Source organism: Haliotis cracherodii, unplaced genomic scaffold (genome assembly GCF_022045235.1).
Source record: "Haliotis cracherodii isolate W230 unplaced genomic scaffold, xgHalCrac1.p SCAF_21, whole genome shotgun sequence".
Taxonomy (NCBI): domain Eukaryota; kingdom Metazoa; phylum Mollusca; class Gastropoda; order Lepetellida; family Haliotidae; genus Haliotis; species Haliotis cracherodii.
This window is the reverse complement of record NW_027266277.1, coordinates 14,520,574-14,542,153: the sequence shown is the minus strand read 5'-3', so window position 1 is coordinate 14,542,153 and position 21,580 is coordinate 14,520,574. Positions and strand designations below refer to the sequence as shown.

The window sequence follows — 21,580 nt, the reverse complement described above, 5'->3', positions numbered from 1 at the left end:
CACAAAACAGACAAGTATATGTCGTTCTTTTAACACTTGAACAAACCAAGCTGGTTGTCATAGTCTACTGTGTAATCTGTTGTACTTTGTAATCTGTTCCCTTGCCTTGAACAATAAAGAAATGACCTATAATTCACTAGGTTATCAAAAACAGTGCTGACCTTCACGATACAGTTTAATCTGAGACGGTGACGTTGCATAAATACGTGTGTGTGTGTGAATGTTTGAGTTTCTGTGTGTGTGCATATGTGCGTGTATGTGTGTGTATGTGCGCATGTATGTTCGCGTGTGCGTGTATGTGTGCATATATGTTGCGGATGTGTGTTCGTGTGCGTGTGTGTATGTGTGTTCGTGTATATTTGTATTTATGTGTGTGCATGTATGATCGCGTGTGCGTGTATGTGTGTTTATATGTGTGTTGGCGTGTGCGTGTGTGGGGGTTTATATGTGTGGGCATGTGTGTACGCGTGTGCGTGTGTGGGAGTTTATATGTGTGCGCATGTATGTTCGCGTTTGCGTGTATGTGTGTTCGTGTACGTGCGTGTGTGTCAGGGACAGCAATCTAAGGATCCTAAGAACTTTCAGATATATTTCAAAGTGAACACCATGTGCATGTGCTTCATACACAGATGTCTCACAAAATATACATGTTGCTGAATAGTTAGATTACTAGTGGCATCAATAGTGAGTAATTCTGCTTTAAGTGCTGAACATGAATTCATGGATGAAATGATACATTATGTACTGAATTAAACCCAGTGCACAAAGAGTCACCATTAGTCCTAATGCCTTCAGTACAGCCACTGTGCCTTACGCTGCTTTAAGCATCAAGCAAGCCATACAACTGGGACAGCCGTGAATAACTGCACTGTGACTTAAGCATTATTCACTCACTCATGGCGGGGGTACAAATAATGGGATTCACACACAGTACTCATGTGTGGGGAATCGAACTCAGATCTACGACATGACAAGCGAGTACTGTTACGATAACACCTAATCGCCAGTTTTCTATACCCAACCAAAAGTTAATGATCATGCGAAATGTATGAATAAAAATATGTTTTGAAATATTTACCCTATAAAGGACTTTCACTATGGGATTAAACACACATTTTGTTGGTTAAAATTCCTTTCCGTTTCAATTTATCCAAAACAATTAAATGCAAGAAAGGATAACTATGTATGTTGATTTGTTTTATTTGAACTTCAGGAAACAGCTATATGCATCATAGGATGCTTCCCCAAAGGATACCAGATGTCTCTTTTGTACTACTTCTCGCAGTCACGTTTTCACCCCTTTTCGCTGTTGAAAGCAGGCAGTCAAATCAGCAAAACGATACTCCCTCTGAGTTCATACAAGAATCGAAAAATGTTCAACCTGGTTTCAAAACTGGTGGCGTCCCAGTCCGTCCAGCATACAAAGTTGGACCCGTGGCCGTAGATGTCGTCTCTCATCCAATGAAAATGACAGTGGAAAACGTACATGGCCGTAATACCCTTTCCGCTGAACTTGGTGTTGATTTGCTGCCGGAATCTCCCGAGCTACAATGTCGGGTCAGTGGAAACTCTCTCAGGATTGAGGTTTCTAAGGCAGCAGATCTAACAATAAGGAACTACCAGTACAAGGACTCAGAGTGTGTGGACGTGTCGTGGAGAGCCACCAGCTGCGTCACAGAAGTTTTGACAGACTGCCTTGACCTTGGAAAGGGTCACTGGTATGGGGGATCAGAGCTCAGAGAGCAACTCTGGCCGCTGGAGAAGGTTAGCACGAACATGATGCCATTCGTGGGGACGGATAGCGACTTCACGGACAATTACGGTCCTGTTCAGGAGCGAATGTTCTTTAATTCCGATGGGCATGGGATCTATATTGATGAAGACATCCCCCTGTTTGTTAGCATTAATGCAACCGGGGACAAGAAGTTGTGTCTGCAGGCCAAGTATGATGAATATTGGTATTCCAGTGGCAACGTCAAACTCCCAGAGCTGAACTACACAATGTGCACGGCTCCAGATGTAAGGAGTATCCATCAGCTGTTGTCTGACCGATACATCAAGAAGCCAGAGGGCACTCCAAATCCTCTGCTATTCCGCACACCTATCTGGGCAACGTGGGCGAAATATAAAACCAAAGTCAACCAGTCATTGGTTATGGACTTTGTCAATGATATCAAGAAGAACAACTTTACAATATGTCAGATAGGAATTGATGACGTATGGACACCAAAATATGGAGATTTAGTTTTCGATCCTGAAACGTTCCCAGATCCAAAAAGTCTTGTGGATACATTGCACAGTCAAGGTATTGCCGTTGCTCTGTGGGTCCATCCCTTCGTCAACATCGACACCCAAGCATTTCCCTATCTGGCCAGCAAAGGATGGATGATTCCCGATATCTCTGGTACAAGACCTGCTTTGACGACTTGGTGGAATGGCAAGATGGCGGGCCACATCGATTTCAGCAACCCCGGTGCGGTACAGTGGTATCTGGACGAACTCAACGCCCTGAAGACTAATTATGGAATTGACACCTTCAAATTTGATGCAGGCGATGTAACCTATTTGCCTCCAATATTCAAGGCAAACCAGACATTTCCTAATCGTAATCACTATACACGACTGTATGCCACGGCTGCTCATCATAGTGACACCTCGCAGAATCGGGTAGAGGTTCGTACAGGTTTAAGAACGCAAAACCTTCCCATCTACGTGAGAGCGTTGGATAAAAATTCAACCTGGACCTTCCATGAAGGATTTAGGACGATAATAACTAATGTCTTGACTTTCGGCCTACTGGGATATCCATTCATTCTGCCCGATTATATTGGAGGCGATAGTTATCACAATTACCCTGACCCCGAGCTCTTTATTAGATGGGTCCAAGCAAACGCTCTCATGCCACTCATGCAGTTCTCTCTCGAACCTTGGGTATATAACAACAGCACTGTGGTAGAAGTAGCTCAGGAGATGGTTCAACTCCATGCGAAGTATGCAGACAAGATCATAGGTCTGGCGAATGACTCCATCACCACAGGGTACCCCATCAATAGGCCCCTATGGTGGATAGCGCCGATGGATGAGGCAGCCCTGACCGTGGATGATCAGTTTCTACTTGGTGATGATGTAATGGTGGCACCTGTTGTGGAACAAATGGCGACAATGAGGAGAATCTATCTTCCAGCCGGTAGATGGCGCGATGAACTCAAGGGGCAGACACTTGATGGAGGGAAATGGGTTGACTATGCTGTTACCTTACGAGACCTTCCACATTTCACTAAAGTAGCTTGATGTTGATAATTCATCTGGTTGTGATTTAAGATACCATCGCGCCTGTTATTTGCGATTTATCAATAAATCTTTGAAACTCTCTTTGGGACAATTTTATTGTCTGTAAAACTAACAAAGTACTTGATTCATGTAGTAATCAAACTTTTTCAGATGTCTGACTTTTAAGCACCATATCTGTTCTCGTGGGTTCCTGTGGAAAACATTGGACTCTCATAAAGAACCGGAGTCGTCTTAACTTAAATGTAAAACGTCAACGTCAGAGGATAACCAGTCTCGATTATCCAACGAAACACATTCCATAGGGCGTAGATGGCAAAATAGCGGTGAGCATTATATGACTGGACCACTGTAAATCAGTGACGATACCAGGTAATCACGACAAGAGTAAAGATGTCCTCCACTCACCCTATTTGCTTAAGGGGGCACGGGTGGCCGAGTCGTCTAAGGCGCCGCGATTCGCTGTGTAGATCTAGAGTTGCGTCCCTTGAGCACGCCACAAACATATGATTGTGTGTTCGAATCCCGGTTCGCCCCGATTATGTTTCTAGATTTGTCAGCACCATGCCCGTGCTCGTGGGTTTCTACGAAGTGGTAAACGTCTGAGACCTGCATCGCTTCGGGCTTTCCTCCCACATTAAGCTGACACGCCGCGATATAACTGGAATACCGTTAAAAGCGGCGTAAAACCCAACTCACTCACTCACTATTTGCATAAAAAAGTATGTGTTTGTTGCCTGAAACAGCACAGCAGTGCTCCTACCATGCGACGGCGGCATATAAGCAGTTTAAACCAGACAATCAAAATGTATAATAAACTCAAAATGTCTCCCATCCTTCGTAATAGTTTTATTTACCCCCTTACATTGAACAGCAGAGCATCTACAGTAGAGTCTACTTGTATAGGATACTAGTATTATTCTTGTTTTAACCAGGAGTACAGGTGGCCCATTTCTCTGAGGAGCCACAATGTGATCTGGTGATAGCTGTGTCGAATCCCAGATTCCTCCAATGGTGAGTTTATGGCAGCACCATACCAGTGAGTGAATGAGTGTCCATTGTTTTACGTAGCTTGAGCAGTATCCCAGCCAAAAAGAAGCGGTGGACATCAGAAATGACCTTCATACATTGTACCAACTTGGAGAATCGAATCCGGGTCTCGGTGTGACGAGCGACTGCTTAAACCACTAAGCCCCACACCATACGTGTACTAAAGCGATACAAATCTACCTACGTCATGACAAAACTGTAATATTGTCCTAAGCGGAACACATCTACCTTCGCATGACAAAACTGTAATATTGTCCTATGTGCTACACAAATAGACACATCATGACAAAACTGTAATATTGTCCTGGGCGGAACACATCTACCTTCGCATGACAAAACTGTAATATTGTCCTAAGTGCTACACAAATAGACACGTCATGACAAAACTGTAATATTGTCCTAAGCGGTACATGTACACATCTACCTATGTCATGACAAACTGTAATTTTGTCCTAAGTGGTACACATCTCGTCATTGCAAGCTGTAGTTTTGTTGTAAGTGGTACACATCAAAGTTCGTCGTGACAAAACGGAATTATTGTCCCAAGGGGTACACCTCTAGGCTTCACATGGCGAAACTGAAATATTGTCCAAAGCGATACACATCTAGGCACGTCATGGCGAAGCTGAAATATTGTCCAAAGCGATACACATCTAGGCACGTCATGGCAAAACTATAATATTGTCCTAAGTGGTACACAAATAGACACGTCATGAAAAAATTGTAATTTTGTCCCAAGCGGTACACAAATAGACACGTCATGACAAAACTGTAATAATGTCCTAAGCGGTACACATCTACCTACGTCATGACAAAACTGTAATATTGTCCCAAGCGGGACACAAATAGACACGTCATGACAAAACTGTAATATTGTCCTAAGCGGTACACATTTACCTACGTCATGACAAAACTGTAATATTGTCCTAAGCGGAACACATCTACCTACGTCGTGACAAAACTGTAATATTGTCCTAAGCGGAACAAATTGACACGTCATGACAAAACTGTAATATTGTCCTAAGCGGTACAAATTTACCTCCATCATGACAAAACTGAAATATTGTCCAAAGCGATACACATCTGTACCTACGTCATGACAAAACTGTAATATTGTCCAAAGCAGTACACATCTCGTCATGGCAAGCTGTAATTTTGTTGTAAGCGGTACACATCTAGGTTCGTCGTGACAAAACGGAATTATTGTCCAAAGCAGTACACATCTAGGCACGTCATGGCGAGACTGAAATATTGTCCAAAGCGATACACATCTGGGCACGTCATGGTGAAGCTGAAATATTGTCCAAAGTGATACACGTCTATGCACGTCATGGCGAAACTGAAATATTGTCCAAAGCGATACACATCTAGGCACGTCATGGCGGAACTGAAATATTGTCTAAAGCGATACACATCTAGGCACGTCATGGTGAAGCTGAAATATTGTCCAAAGCGATGCACATCTAGGCACGTCATGGCAAAACTATAATATTGTCCTAAGTGGTACACAAATAGATACGTCATGCCAAAACTATAATATTGTCCTAAGTGGTACACAAATAGATACGTCAGGACAAACCTGTAATTTTGTCCAAAGCGGTACACAAAAAGACACGTCATGACAAAACTGTAATATTGTCCTAAGCGGTACACATTTACCTACGTCATGACAAAACTGTAATATTGTCCTAAGCGGAACACATCTACCTACGTCGTGACAAAACTGTAATATTGTCCTAAGTGCTACACAAATTGACACGTCATGACAAAACTGTAATATTGTCCTAAGCGGTACACATTTACCTCCATCATGACAAAACTGAAATATTGTCCAAAGCGATACACATCTGTACCTACGTCATGACAAAACTGTAATATTGTCCAAAGCGGTACACATCTCGTCATGGCAAGCTGTAGTTTTGTTGTAAGCGGTACACATCTAGGTTCGTCGTGACAAAATGGAATTATTGTCCAAAGCAGTACACATCTAGGCACGTCATGGCGAGACTGAAATATTGTCCAAAGCGATACACATCTGGGCACGTCATGGCGAAACTGAAATATTGTCCAAAGTGATACACGTCTAGGCACGTCATGGCGAAACTGAAATATTGTCCAAAGCGATACACATCTAGGCACGTCATGGCGGAACTGAAATATTGTCCAAAGTGATACACATCTAGGCACCTCATGGCGAAGCTGAAATATTGTCCAAAGCGATACACATCTAGGCACGTCATGGTGAAGCTGAAATATTGTCCAAAGCGATACACATCTAGGCACGTCATGGCAAAACTATAATATTGTCCTAAGTGGTACACAAATAGATACGTCAGGACAAACCTGTAATTTTGTCCAAAGCGGTACACAAAAAGACACGTCATGACAAAACTGTAATATTGTCCTAAGCGGTACACATTTACCTACGTCATGACAAAACTGTAATATTGTCCTAAGCGGAACACATCTACCTACGTCGTGACAAAACTGTAATATTGTCCTAAGCGGAACACATTTACCTCCGTCATGACAAAACTGTAATATTGTCCAAAGCGGTACACATCTCGTCATGGCAAGCTGTAGTTTTGTTGTAAGCGGTACACATCTAGGTTCGTCGTGACAAAACGGAATTATTGTCCAAAGCAGTTCACATCTAGGCACGTCATGGCGAGACTGAAATATTGTCCAAAGCGATACACATCTGGGCACGTCATGGCGAAATTGAAATATTGTCCAAAGTGATACACATCTAGGCACCTCATGGCGAAGCTGAAATATTGTCCAAAGCGATACACATCTAGGCACCTCATGGCGAAACTGAAATATTGTCCAAAGCAATACACATCTAGGCTTCTGATTGCAAAACTGAAATATTGTCCAAAGCGATTCACATCTAGGCACGTCATGGCAAAACTGAGATATTTTCATAAGCGGTACACATCTAGGCATCTCATGGCGAAACTGAAACATTGTCCTAAGCAGTACCCAACTGATCACGCCATGGTAAAACTTAATTATTATCCTATCACTCACTAACTCTAGTTTCTACCAGATATGCTTTACTCAATCTGCAAACAACGACACTCTGAATGTTCGGGTTAAGTAATTCGCGGTTCAGAGAAGCGTCCTTATGATCAGTTGCTCATATAGTCATGGGTTCGAACCCAGTATTCGCCCATGTTACTTTTCTTCAACACAGTGAATACTCGCGGCGTTAAAGACAACTCTTTGTGACACTTGACAATTCATCTTTCAAACCTAATTTTTGAATGATGAAAAGCTCGAAAGCTCTTCACAGCTTCCTACTTTTCACTTCCGAAGATATTAAGATATCGTCAAAGTGAATCGGGATGTTTAAAATACTACCTGCTCTGCTTTTATACTATATATATTATAAAGATATAACTCGAACGATTACATCAAGATCTAGTTAGTTTAAAATTACTTGAATTTTCATGAAAGTCACACGACGTTTAGAAATGACTGTAGATAACGTATGCTAATGGCTGAGACGTGGATGACTGAGCTATAATCTATTGTACAAAAACCGAATATGACTCGTGTCCTTTGAATGTATTTCTCTACTGAATGCTGCATTTCAAATTACGAAAGGTAACAAATATTGAGTAATTTCCCAGCTTCAAAACTTGTTTAAGTGTTATCATCGTTTGATAATATGCTTTGTTATTATTGTTTCCTAAACGCCCCAAAACGCAAAACTGTAGATGTTAAAACAATGTTGTAACCATATACCACATTGACATATGCCAAGTGTTGAAGTATTAAAAATTGTCGCTATCATAACTTCCAAAATATATGTTTCAAATGTATACATCGCTATCCGTTCATATATGTATAACCTACTCGTCATGGACGATGCCCAAGCTATCCTTGCTAAAAAATAAATTAATTTGATACAACTTATCTTGATTAAGTTTATTAAATGTATTTTATTATATCAGTTTTTTAAATGTACTGTATATCCTTGCATCCAAAACCATTGGAGTGAGTGAATGAGTATTACAGTTATATCGCGGCGTGTCATTGTTGGAGGAAAGCCCGAAGTGATGCAGGTTTCAGACGTTTACCACTTCGGCGAAACCCACGAGCACGAGTATGGTGCTGACGAATCTAGAAACATAATCGGGGCGAACCGGGATTCGAATCCACAATCATAGGTGTCTTGAGTGCCCAAGAGACGCAACTTTGTACAGCGAATCGCGGTGCCTTAGACGAATCGAGGCGCCTTAGACGAAAAGCGGCGCCACCCGTGCACACACCCCATTGACCATACCGTCAACAGAACCAGCATTTACAGTATAAAAACACGGACTTCTATACAGAAAATAAAAACTTCAGTAGAATTCATAACTATCCTACATTAACATAAATGAAATGATACTGTAATATAACAGTAAATGCGGAAACAGAAGGTGGAGTGGAGGCAGGGAGGTGGAGGGAGAGAGGCGTGTGTTTGTGGGATGGGTGCGCACCTTCTCCGTGTCTAACCCATGTTAACCCAACCCTACCTCATTCCAACATACATGGATCCATCCCTGAAGAGGGATATAACTGTTTTTGTAAATAAGGCAGCCATGTTGCTTCATGTAACAACTTCACTAAATAATGAGTTTTGGGGGACGACGGATTGTTGACTAAAAGCCCAAAGGTAACTGCGCCTACCAACAGCCCTGTCGCAAACAAAATGTCGTAAACCCCCGTCTTTCTCATTTTAAAAAGACGAGAGTAAACAAGCGAAACAAATACCTCCGTAATGTTAGCTTTATAAACTATGTAATATAAAAAAGGTTTCTCTCTTAAGGTTTAAGGTAAAACACGTTTACGGAAGTCGGAAGTGAAAAGTAGGAAGCGGTGTAGAACTAAAGTTTAACTAAAGTTTGAAAGATAGAGCTAAAGTTTAACTAAAGTTTGAAAGATAGAGCTAAAGTTTAACTAAAGTTTGAAAGAAAGAGCTAAAGTTTAACTAAAGTTTGAAAGATAGAGCTAAAGTTTAACTAAAGTTTGAAAAATGACTTTTCAAGTGTTCCCCTACCAAAATCTTTCGCAAGGATTTTGTTCATGTCTCAAATTCTAGATCTACTTGATTTTTCTTGGTTTGGAGCCTTATCATGTTTTATCTTTGGGAGTTAAATGGAACATATTGTTCAAATTGTAATTAGAAAAGAATGAAGTGGAAAAATCAAGTTGGGTTTGACGTGATTAAATAGGTTTAAATGTATCAGAATTGCCTTTCAAAATAAATCGCCGAGGACACTGTCAGTTGTGGCAAGACTCTGGAAGAACAGGACATGCTTATCCTTTGAACACCCGGTGTCTTCTCTGATTTGCCGTGATCTATTCATAATAATTGATTTTCGTTACTTTGCCTTTATGGAGTCTATTTCTACAGGTATTCGAGAGTTGCGGTTTGCAGATACATGTTAGATGTGAAATGTCTTTCGGATATTGATGAGATGCAAACATGTGAAACTATATGTACGTCTCTTAATGCACACACGTAAATAAAAGCGACAAAACCTTTTCCATAATGATCAGAAACCTCTGCTAAAAGCAGAATCCTTTGTATGATTCCGACTGTATCATAAGCACACGTTTATGAATCACTATCAAATGGTGATGATATCAGGTGTTCGCGAAAAAGCGAGAGTACCCTGGCCAACCGTTGGCACCCATCATAAATCCAAGCAAAGGCAAGTCAAGTTGTTCAGCTGGATCAACGGAAAGCAAATGGAACAAGTCAGAATAGGAAATTGCATCTTGTGAAAAGTTGTTTTTGAAATCCTCAAAACTGTCATTTTGGATTTCGCAAGATTGTTGTTTGTCTGAATCGAAAACATGGTACTTGATATCAGTAGCACACTAAGGTTGAATCCACATATGTGATAAGATACTGAGGATAAACCTGATAAAAAAACGATTTGGGGATTACTATCATCATCCACACGGTAACAATAAGCAAATGCATCTTGTGGAATGTCGTTTTTGACATCCAAAAGACAGTTATGTTGGATTATCCAAAAGTTTTTGTCTCAAACAAAAACATGGTATTTGATATCACTAGCATACGAAAGTTGAATCCACATATGTTATAAGATACTGATGATAAATCTGATCCAAATAAACGATTTGGGGATCACTATCATCATCCAAACGGTAAAAATAAGCAAATGCATCTTGTGGAATGTTGTTTTTGAAATCCTAAAAAAAGTTATGTTGGATTATCCAAAATTGTTAGACTCAAATAAAAACATGGTACTTGATATCACTAGCACACTACAGTTGAATCCACATATGTGATAAGATACTGTGGATAAACCTGATCCAAAGAAAAGATGACGAATATTTTTGGATCACTCTCGTCATTCACACAGGAGTCGTACAGCTCATGGGGATCGTCGGTACTCTTGGGAGGAGGCCGTTTGTCATCAGGGGTACCACGAGTGAAGTCCCCTACCAGGACTTGAGCTACAAACATCTTCTTGGTGTCGGTATTTCGTTCAGTGTAACAATCTGAATATTTGGCATCCCTTGCAAAATAGCTTCCTCTTCCATAACGGGCCCCAACTCTGTCCCCGCTATAACGAAATTCGAACCCTTGCCTACATATCGCATCTGTGGTGGCGTCGGTGGTACCGTGGAACAATTGCCGCTCGTCAACTCTTTTTCCAGCTTTTCGTTTCATGTACTCCCTTTGTCTGCAACAATTAACATGAACAAGTGGTATCACACTATTGCTATGTTAGGGACCGAGCATTTATATCATATAACTGATATTCTAGGGTGAGGTTGGAAATTTAGGTTGTGGACAGATTATGTTTTCGTTCAATGTTTCTAGACCTACATGAACAACATATTTTCTTGCAACAATTGTAATCTGTTTTTTTCCAATATGTTCTGGAACATATATATTCACGCCAGAAAGTAAATATATAAAGTAATCGATCCCTTAGGACTGAAGGAATGTGGATAACGTCACATTTAACAACACTGTACAAATATGTAGGGAAATATAATATAAACAATTTGAATCAGGACTCTCATAACTGTAGTCCGCCAACCATCATTTTGGCACCCTGTTATTAACAATCAGTTGCCATTAAACAATTATTTTCCATCAATCACGCAACGATGTTGGTTTTTATCGAACAATATTCATTGACCAACAAGAAATAACAGTTTTGTAATATTTCATGTCTGAATAAAAATCTTTTCATCATCATTATCTATAATTTTGTGACCCTTGACCTGACATTGTAGTATTTGGTAAGAACAAACGATTTAACGTCTCACAGCAATGACATAATGTGTGTCAAACATGCTTGTATTTCTGGTATTTCTCACTTGATATTTGATATACCCTGTGTGTCAGAAGTATACAACTTATACCAGTCATAATATTGTATCGCTTACGCGTCAAAACGGATCCAAAGTTGCCCATTCTCGATACGTTCCAAACTGACCATCACCTTGCCAGGTGCAAGAGTTTGTTTAAAGAGGCTGTCTACCCGCAGGTACTCGTCAGATGTCTCAGTTACCTAGGCAAGAAAGTGATCATAGGAAATGGTGATCGGTGCTGTATTGTTTAAAACGAACATTGGAAAATGTGTTAATCTCCCTTTGTAGATTATTTAAGTTACACAAACTTACAGAAAGAAATGTCTAATGTTAATTCAAGATCGAAAATCAATCCTTGCAAGACCAGGTGTTTGCAAAAATGTGAGCGTATCCTGCCCCAGTGCTGCCACATGCTAAAAAAGTCAATTGTTCCTCTAAAAAACGGGAACATATGGAAAATGTCACAATAGGTTGTCACTGTCAAATTTTCAAATGTCCGCTACATTAAAACGTTTTGGAGGCTAAGTAAGGCCTTGAATGTTGGAATCCTTATCAACAGTTTTAAAGGAACATTCGCATGCTGCTCTTTGCATCCTAATGTGTACTGATATAGACGTTCAGGATTTACCATCTCTTTTTTGTAGTGCCTCATGAGTTCATCCTTGTCTGTGTAAGTCATACTCCACTCTTTGGGACACAGAGGTTTCAGCAGTCGAGGGTCTATCCTAAAATAACATTCAGCTCATGTCTATAACTTGTATACAGGAACTTAAAGGGGGACCTAGACCTAGATGAATTGGCAGTCATTTGAATCTTTACTCGACTGATTGCCAAATGTTAGGCTCTTTCTACTCAAGAAAGTGATGAGTTACTGGTTGCGTTCGAACACGAAGCTCTATGACAATACGTTCACTTAAAGTGGCCACCAAAGCATGTAGTAAGTGTGTTGGGTTTAACGCCGCTTTAAACAATATTCCAGTAATATGACGGCGTGTTAGCTTGATGTGAGAGGAAATCCCGAAATGATGCAGGTCTCAAGCGTTTAAAATTTTGGTATATGGATATGGTGCTGACAAGCCTAGAAACATAATCGAGGTGAACCAGGTTTTGAACACCCACAATCAAGGGACACAACTGTGCACAGCGAATTGCAGTGACCAAATCATGGAACTCGGGCTCCTTTTAATCTTTAAAACATAGTCACTGTGTAATAATAACAACAACAATGAAATTATTAATAATATTATTTTACGAACAAAGTCACTTGCCTAAGGTGTCACCACATGCCTAACTTCAGCTGTTTTGTGACCCTGGTCTTTACCTGGTTTCAATCTCTGCCTCGGTGAAAAAGCGTGGCCGTCTTCTTATATGACGTTTAGTGGAAGTAATTCTGTTTGTCTGTGTCATGCTGTCAAACTGAAGGTCATAGCTGTTGCTGCCAATCTGGAGCTGAAGCTGACCTCTGGGGTTATCTGTAAAAGCTCGTTCTATCTGTTGTCTAATTCGGGTGGACTCCTGAAACAAAATTGTGATTATTAAGTAAGAATTGTCACGGAATCGGTCTTATTATAAAACAAATGACATTATGAGTTTACAACGTTATTAATATCCGCATCATTAAGTATTCTTCAGGATCAAATTTGTATTCATTATGAACTTGTGATGGCATATATCAAAAATATAATAAATATACATTTGTTTGTTGTTTTGAGTTATTATGTACAGATTAAAATAAAAAATGCATCAGAGATGGTCTAGGTGATCCTGGCACAGTCAGGCTGTTTAGGCTCATCATCAGTCTGGGGCCCTTGGCCCCCTCCACAAGCAGCACGTTTCGGAGAATGTGAAGACACCCCAACACTGCAGCCTTCTGCGTTATCCAGATTGTAAGAAGGGTTGTATTCCTGGCAGCAAACCCGGGTACTCTCCCGATATCACACAACAGATTGAGAGATACCAAACCCAAAAACAATGGGGAGTCAGACAACTTGATACTTCGGACGCAAGCGTGACGTTTCGAAAACGAGGTCCGCACATTTGCCATGCTTTCCTGAACCTTGAACATTAGTGTCAAAAGGGACAGAGTAGTAGTAGTAGTAGTAGTGAGGTAGCAAAACCAAACTCACTCACTTGTCAAGTTTCACATTAGCAATAAAAATCCTCCTTAAAGTTAACGATGAAAACAGAGTTGACTCACCATCTCACCATACTCAATCCACACTCCATCTTCATCTTCCCAGAACCACCTCCACAGAGTTGACCATTTGTAGCGTTCCTGATCGATCTGTGTGGAGTCAGAGGAGGGTGTTGACAAACGTCGAACGTTCAACTGCGTCTGTGTACTGCATCCAGCCATGTCCTTGAAGTTGATAGGAACAATATCACCCATTCTGTTAATATAAACGGATAATCGATTATTCCCTTAAACAATTAAGATATACATATACAGGCGTATAAAACCGTTAATCAATACATAACAATAGTTAGTTAAAACTATGAAAGAAGTCCGGGACTCAGAGTTTGTATGGAAACTTGATATTTTTTTAAGCTTCAGTTGCAAAACCAGATATATTAAAATTATGAGCCTAAATAGCTTCTTTTTTTAAGAATTAACCTTGTAACAATGTCTTTTTAAAGCAGACAGTCTAATTATTATTTTTTAAACCTTTGCTGCATAAATATTTCTTCTTTAGTGGTATTCTTTTTAACATCTGCGTGCAATAGAATACAGTTACAAACAGTTGTCTTACCTATAGGCAACAAGACATTGACTCTCTTGGGGATCTGCAAATGTTTTCTCAAGCTGAATGTTTGTACTTTCATTAAAGTCATGCCACATTTCTTTCTTCGTAGCATCTTCATCCTTCACCTGGTACTGCCATTGATAAATTCTCTTTTTGTGGTGTTTATCACATTTCCCTTTTTTGGGGCATCTTTTGAAGTGCTTCATGCAAATTTCATCTGTATCTTTCTGCAAAGGTTGCGTTGGTTGTTTACTAGAGACATATCGTGAATGTGGTTCCGCGTGTGATACAGGTTGACCAAGGTGGTGATGTGGATTCATATAACCATGGTTATCACGTTGGTATGGTGGACCACAGAAGATTTGATTCGATGCTGGGAGATTATACTGATTTTCATGACCAGCTGGTAGGGTCCTTCCTTCCTGCAATCGATACGGTTGAACTTGAGGTGGAGGTCCTACACCTTGATGGGCATATACATTGCTAGGATAATTTGAAGGAGAAGGATACAGAGGAGGTGGCGCCTGGAAGTTGTGCGGGCGTGGAGGTGGAAGTGATGGAACTCTCCCAATGTCTCCACTACCTCCTCCACTTTCATCAAACCTTCCTCGTCTTGTTGCAGATGCGTCCCTCCTCCTAGAAGTTCCTCGTGTGTTCCTTGGTTGGGCTCTTGGAGCTAGTGCAGGCTCTGATCTGTATCTCAAGAGTGGAGATAGATCAAGTGAGCGCAAATCATCCAGGATTTCTGCTTCAGGTCGCTTCATGTCAATGCCGTATCGTTCAAGGTTAGATGTTACCCTTGTGTCAAAGACATTGTGGCCATGACAGGCCGGTCCACGTTTGCAAGATCCAGATACAAAATCCAGACACAAGTGGATACGGGAACATTTCCTCTGGGACTCGTCACAGGTGTTATTCTCAAAGTTTCGACAAATCTGTGGTGTTGTTTGAAACGTTCGGTTCCGAATACATCTGAAGATATTTCGTATGTGCTCAACATGCAGCTGATCCACCCAATAGGGACGAAGAGCCTTTCGGTTGTGAGGAGTATCCAAGTTGTGGCCATACATACAGCCTCTTCTTGTACAGGAATTAGAGAGCAAAAAGTATTTGCAAATATGTAAATGTTCACATGAATACTTTGAACACTGCGCCTTCATATTATTGTATTCATCACAAAGAGAAATGTGAACATCAATTCTTAAATTCGGTATGTGGAAAGGTCCCTCGGATATTGAAAACACAGTTCTAAAATTCTGAAGTTGTTTTTTGAGCTCAGACGTGCTTAATTGTCCCAGCATCCCACGTGTCCTTAGTTTCGAACACACCATACTCAAAGAACATTGACAGTTCGGGTTTTGAGATAGAAGTTCAAGAAGAGTTATCGCTAATTTGTCATCCATAATTACTTCTTAGGCATAAGAATACTGCATAATATCTGAAAATAATCAAAATTGGGTAAAGACACATTACAATTTGAGACAATAGGGCGTACTCAATAATCACATTTTGTGTTTGAGTACTTGATCAATTGAAAATCCAAATGACCCGATTACCAAAAAGAAAATGCACTGCTCGAATGCATGCCCGGTGATGTCCTTGATTTAAATTGCTGAAACATTGACAAAAGTCATCAGTAAATTAAATGTCTTGTTGTAAAATGGTGCTACAGTTAATTATTTAATTATCTTTTCAAAAAACTAATTCTGCCAGATTAAACATACTTTTCAGAAAGCGTACATATATGGGGATGGAACACTTATGCTAAAAGTCGGTATCCTCATTGACACCAATTTTTTTCCATAAAGCATATGAATCGGAATTTCAAGACATTAAACTTAGGCTTCCGGTCTATCGATGATCTGATATCATTCAATAATGGTCAAATAGCCAAATCCATTCCAATGTTTTACCCACTGTCACGGAAGTGTGCTCCAATGATCAGGTGTGTCATTAAACAAGAATAAAGTAAGAATGCGATAAGTTCACAGGTGTATTATTTACAACTAAGTGTACAAATAGATGACAATGAAAAGGTCAAGTAAGCCCAATCTGCACTGACAAACATCTCTGGTTAATTAAATCAGAGCAAATACACAAGCGGTCTAGCTAAGCAACTGTATTAAAGTAACAAAATGGGATTAGCTGAAACAACGTCTTGACAAGATACTGACCAGATGCATAGAGAGCCAATTATGTTAATTAACTCAACACTCAAATGAGTGGAAACCCTCAGCTGGGATAATTAACGGGAAACACAGAGGGTCTATCCCTAAAATAAGTCACTTGGACTATAAAATGGACGAGAACATTTAAATATCAAACTTGTCTAATCGACGAAAGATTCAGTCACTTTGAATGAGCATGGATATACCAAAATTCCCCAGAAGCTAGACAATCATGGGAAGGTTGGTTATCCACCGATATCTAGAAAAGCTGAGTATTGGAACCTGAGTACTAAGTTTAGCTCAATACAACCGGAGTAAGTAGTGCCAACCAGTACGAGATCAAAAGTGCCCCGTAATCACCTACTCATGAAACCTGAGTACCACACAGTAGCAAACCGACCCGGCCAAACGAATACTGGGGGTCCAGACGCAAAATCTTTAAAAAGTTTATATATGCAGCGAGCGGGCCTCAGGGAGGTCAGTCACTCCCGGACAGCCGGGGAATACAATAGCATGGGGCACTCAGCCAACGCGTGTTTCTAAACATGGGGAAAACACGAATAGCAAACTAACTACTATACCCATACTGAAGGTGTAAGTATCACAATAAAGTGCTAACCATAAGCTATCCAACGTTATCATTAAAGCTTTACCATAAGCTATGTATAATTATTGAGGAGGCAAAAAAGATCATAAATTCATAGAAAATATCGGTGTACATATAAATCCCCCTTATGTTTGAGAATCATTGTTACAAAACATTTTCAACACATGAATAAGGTAGCGAGCATGTAGGAGATAACAAAAGACAATACATTGCATGAGTGTGCTATTAAACCACAAGAGAATGAACAAGTCGGGTTACTAATTATCTAACCATGAATGTCGATGAGTTGCGGGTTAGAATTGGTCTTCAGCAACCCAGGTTTCCCTTTTGGTTTGTCCAGAACAAGTGATATGTCAAGTACAGCATCCTTAAACAGTTTTGGTCTCCCGTTTTTGGCCATAAACTCCGGATCTCATTCAGTGGTATAGGTAATAAGGGTTCTGCCGCAACCCCATTGGAGCCAGATTTATATACCTATACCACTACTACAGAGGGAATTATTTATGCAAAAATGATGATGCAATTCAACGATCGTCATGAGATTAAACTAAATTGTAATGAAAATATTCTCTATTTTTTTTAATCATACGCATACCATTATTTTGAACAAAGTAATATTCAACATTTTTCGTTCTTTGTTCATTTTACTAGGAGACCAAACTATATATTCTTTTTTGAAATCAGAAAGAAACAATTGATCATCGTATTTGGTTGGTTTGACATCACTGATATAATATATACCTTGTGGTAATTCTCTCCATTTGATAATTTTGTCCCTGAGCATAAATGCTTTGAAAGCTTTTTCGAGTTCTTTCTTTGTTGGTTTGTAATTCTCCATCATCATATATGTATGTAAGCATTCGTTTAAATGAATGTATGATTTTTTATGCGGTGTGATCAAACGATAGGAAGCAATCTATTTTTAATCTCCAAACAGTTCTTTGGTTTTGGCATGGAACAATTGATGCGCTTGTTGTCTCCCCTGTTCTATGAACTTTTTTTTTCTCGTGTTCGCTAATAGCACTGGTCTTACGAGAACTTGATCGAATCTCCTGCTTCATTGCGTTGTATTTGGTGAGTTCTGACAGCACTAAACGCATGTTTTAATGCTTTCTTTTGCAACTTATGAGATATAAATTTTATCGCTATTCCTGCCAGTCCTGAGACTCCCGCGGCTATTTCCATACCAAGTACGATAGGCGTTGCGATTATAGTTGATAAAAAAACAACACCCGCTAAACTGAGTCCCATGCCAGCTGTTACAAGTGCGGTGTCAACTCCGTCAGGAGCATTCACAGCTCTGCGATACTGTGATGTAAAACCCAAGTCTCATTTTCCTCTCCTTCTCTATTCGATGTTTTATATCGCTTATTTGGTGTAATCAAAATCCATCAACAGTATCCATCTTTTCACTGAGTGCCGGATATAAACTCATAGTGTATATCATTATATCATAGAATAGTCTTTAATTGGTCTTGCTTCAATGTTTTGAGAGTATACATCAACCTTATTAAATATATATTATAAGGCATAAATATCTTAGTAAGAGAAATGCTATCACCTTTAATAAATTGGACACCCTCAAGGGTTGCAACGGGTGATCCTCCCATATAAATATTACTGCAACGTCGACGCTCATGTTGCTTGAGCCATTTAACTGATAGACCTGATAATATCTCGAAGGCATCTTCCAATGCATCCCCAAACAAGACTTCAATAATAATTGTAGAATGATCAGGTATATCCTTCAAGTTATCTTTTATGTCATTGAATTCAGTAACCAAATTGAAATATTTTACTGCCGGACGACTCAATAACATATAACCTGGGTTTTCTGGTAGGGAGAGACTAACACACTTTTTCGTTTTGAGGGGATATAAGCCCTGAGTGCGATCCAAATATTTATTATCTTAGTTAAATTATGTGCCTTACCCATCATCACATACGTTTGGGTAATGACGATATTCAGTAGCCACTCGATTTTTGCTTCGATCATAGTCCATTTATTATCATCGTTGCGAGTAGGATTTTATGAAGTGTTTTTATTGAGTCTACTAACGTCGACCTCACTTAAATCTCCTAGATTAACTTGGAATGCAACTTCTTTCCTCTTGTATACATTATCTTGTAAGTGTAAAGCGTATAACTTGCCATCAGTACCGGGTTTACCGAATCCTTCTGTGTCTCTGAGATCGGAAAGTGCAATTGTATTACATTGTCCAAGGATATGCATTCCAGAGCCTGATGAATCAACCATTATTTATAATATGGAGTGTTACACTTAAGTATCTTATATGTACAGGTTGGTGTTTTAAATCTAATACAGAAATTTTGAGGTCTGAATTAATACCCCGTTTTAATTTTTTATATTGTAATGATGAGAAAGATTCCGTTCTACCGCTATTGTATTTTATTTCTCTGACTGGAATAGCTATCAGCAGAGTAGAAGGACTTTCGAGTTGAATATTATCCGTTGTACTGATCTGATCAAGATGGCTGCACAACTCTGTACAGGGAACTAAATCAGGCAATTCAACTCCCTGCACTGTTTAGTTGGGTTGTATTAAGTCCAAGTGTTTCTGCTATGTTCAGGGCAATAAGTACTTCATCTTCTCCAGCGTTAAAAATCAGCATCCCATTTGACTCATTTTGTGTGAGACTAACTCCAAAAGGCTTAAAAGATTCATCAATGAGTGAGCAAACACTGTAATACCCATCATGTACAAAGCAACGTTTTCTATTTATAAATATCTGATTATTATATCTTGCAGCACTTATATTGGTCCACCGCGGATAACACGTTACATCGCATAGAGAGACTTCAAGTTGTCCATCTAAGTTTTCGATAGTATGAATCAGTTGAATAGACTGGCTATTTGTTATTCCTGGGAGTGTAACATACATATTAAATATACAATGATACTATATCATAACTTAAATATGAAATCAACTTACATTACGAATCAGTCGATTTTAGTAAGTGCCTCTGGTGGTTTGAACTAAATAAGTCTGTTTTATCATTTCACGTGTACTATCAGATTAGACGTATTCTAAAAGAAATTAGTGCTTCATTACCGCAGGATCAAGCATGGAATTCCACAAATAATCCGCACAATGGGTTCGCCTATGAGTGTATTCGTAATGAATTTAATGTTTCTACGAGTAAAGATTGGCATATAAAAGGACTGTAATATGGTCTAGGTGTTCCAGACAGTGGACAAAGAACTGTTAAAGAAGAAAGTGATGATTTAGTTAAAAAAAATCTCATTAACCATTCAATCCATTTAAGTTGTTACAGAAAAACAATCTTTTTGTAAGATTGTATAATCTTTATCATGGCTCGGAACTTTCGAGTAACGATTGGAGAGGAGATCTTATGAGTTTTAAGGGTGGTTAAGCTTATGTTGTTACAAAATTTGTGCAACTGAACGATACCGCAACCGCTTGGAATGAATTTCTTAATGATAAAACATAAAATAATTTTACTAGCCCAGGTGTTGTAAGAGTTAATGAATCAATAAGAACTTATGTATGGGCAATTCTTAGTGCACAATCACAAACACGATCGGGAATAATTGGTTCTGGGCCGGCACTTGATGTGCAAAAACAGTTTGTCGCAAACGTAGAGGATGCTATCAATTCATCCGTTGACATACCATCTTCTATAAAGCGTTATCAAAATGTATTACAGTACGCTCAATCCAAAGTAGACTACGTTTATGCGCCAGGACTATACATGTCTCTGAGTAATATAGAACTTAAGATCGGTCAAGTGATAGGCCATAAGGATATGGATAAGAGATAAGGTGATAGGCCATAAGGATAAGGATAAGGATAAGAAATTGGTATTGATTCCGATCAACAAAAAACAGGTATAAATTCAGATATTAACACCGAATTAATAACGCAAACAAACACAGGCGAAACGGGAATAGTCAAGCCACAGACAACACAACAGCAATCTACTGACGCACAACCACAAGTGTCACCACATATTGCCGCTAAAAATCAACAACATATCGATGAAAAAACAGCGTTTATAGTAGGTGGAGTCGCGCCTGGTTTACTTATTATTTGGTTAAACAGTTCTTAATGAACTGATTTATATAAATAGTTATTAATGAACTGATTTGGATAAATAATCTTTAGCGGATACGTACAACAGCCCAGCAATTGCTATGATGAGTGCCCACAAGTTTTGACTAAGCCAGGTGGTGGTTTTTGCTAATAAATTCAAGAGCCAGGAAACAATACTCCCTATTATACCGGGAAGTGAAGTCGCAGCTTTCCCAGCGAGCTTTCCCAGTGCTTCTCCTTATGCTTTTAAATGCTTTTTTATCCACTCTTTTACACCATTTTTATCACTA

At 39.5% G+C, this 21,580-nt stretch overlaps 2 protein-coding genes across 3 annotated transcripts in view; one reads left to right on the top strand and one right to left on the bottom strand.

The window, feature by feature from the left end:
* Positions 1–1,467: 1,467 nt before the first annotated feature.
* LOC139470788 (myogenesis-regulating glycosidase-like) lies at positions 1,468–3,291 on the top strand. The gene has a single exon (XM_071253079.1). The coding sequence runs from the start codon at positions 1,468–1,470 to the stop codon at positions 3,289–3,291; it is 1,824 nt and encodes a 607-aa protein (XP_071109180.1).
* Positions 3,292–3,426: 135 nt separating this feature from the next.
* The window catches only part of LOC139470856 (protein mono-ADP-ribosyltransferase PARP12-like), a 35,002-nt gene continuing 16,848 nt past the window's right edge, over positions 3,427–21,580 (bottom strand). For both annotated transcript variants that reach the window (XM_071253178.1, XM_071253179.1), the window contains 6 exons: positions 14,445–15,876; positions 13,892–14,084; positions 13,016–13,209; positions 12,323–12,419; positions 11,770–11,894; positions 3,427–11,054 (listed from right to left, as the gene is read on the bottom strand). In XM_071253178.1, coding sequence (XP_071109279.1) covers positions 10,625–11,054; positions 11,770–11,894; positions 12,323–12,419; positions 13,016–13,209; positions 13,892–14,084; positions 14,445–15,841 — 2,436 coding nt within the window. In that variant the 5' untranslated portion in view covers positions 15,842–15,876 and the 3' untranslated portion in view covers positions 3,427–10,624. The remainder of the gene's footprint in view (positions 11,055–11,769; positions 11,895–12,322; positions 12,420–13,015; positions 13,210–13,891; positions 14,085–14,444; positions 15,877–21,580) is intronic.

Excerpts from the sequence above, each read along its gene's own strand:
- LOC139470788 (XM_071253079.1), top strand. The coding sequence starts at position 1,468 with ATGACAGTGGAAAACGTACATGGCCGTAATACCCTTTCCGCTGAACTT.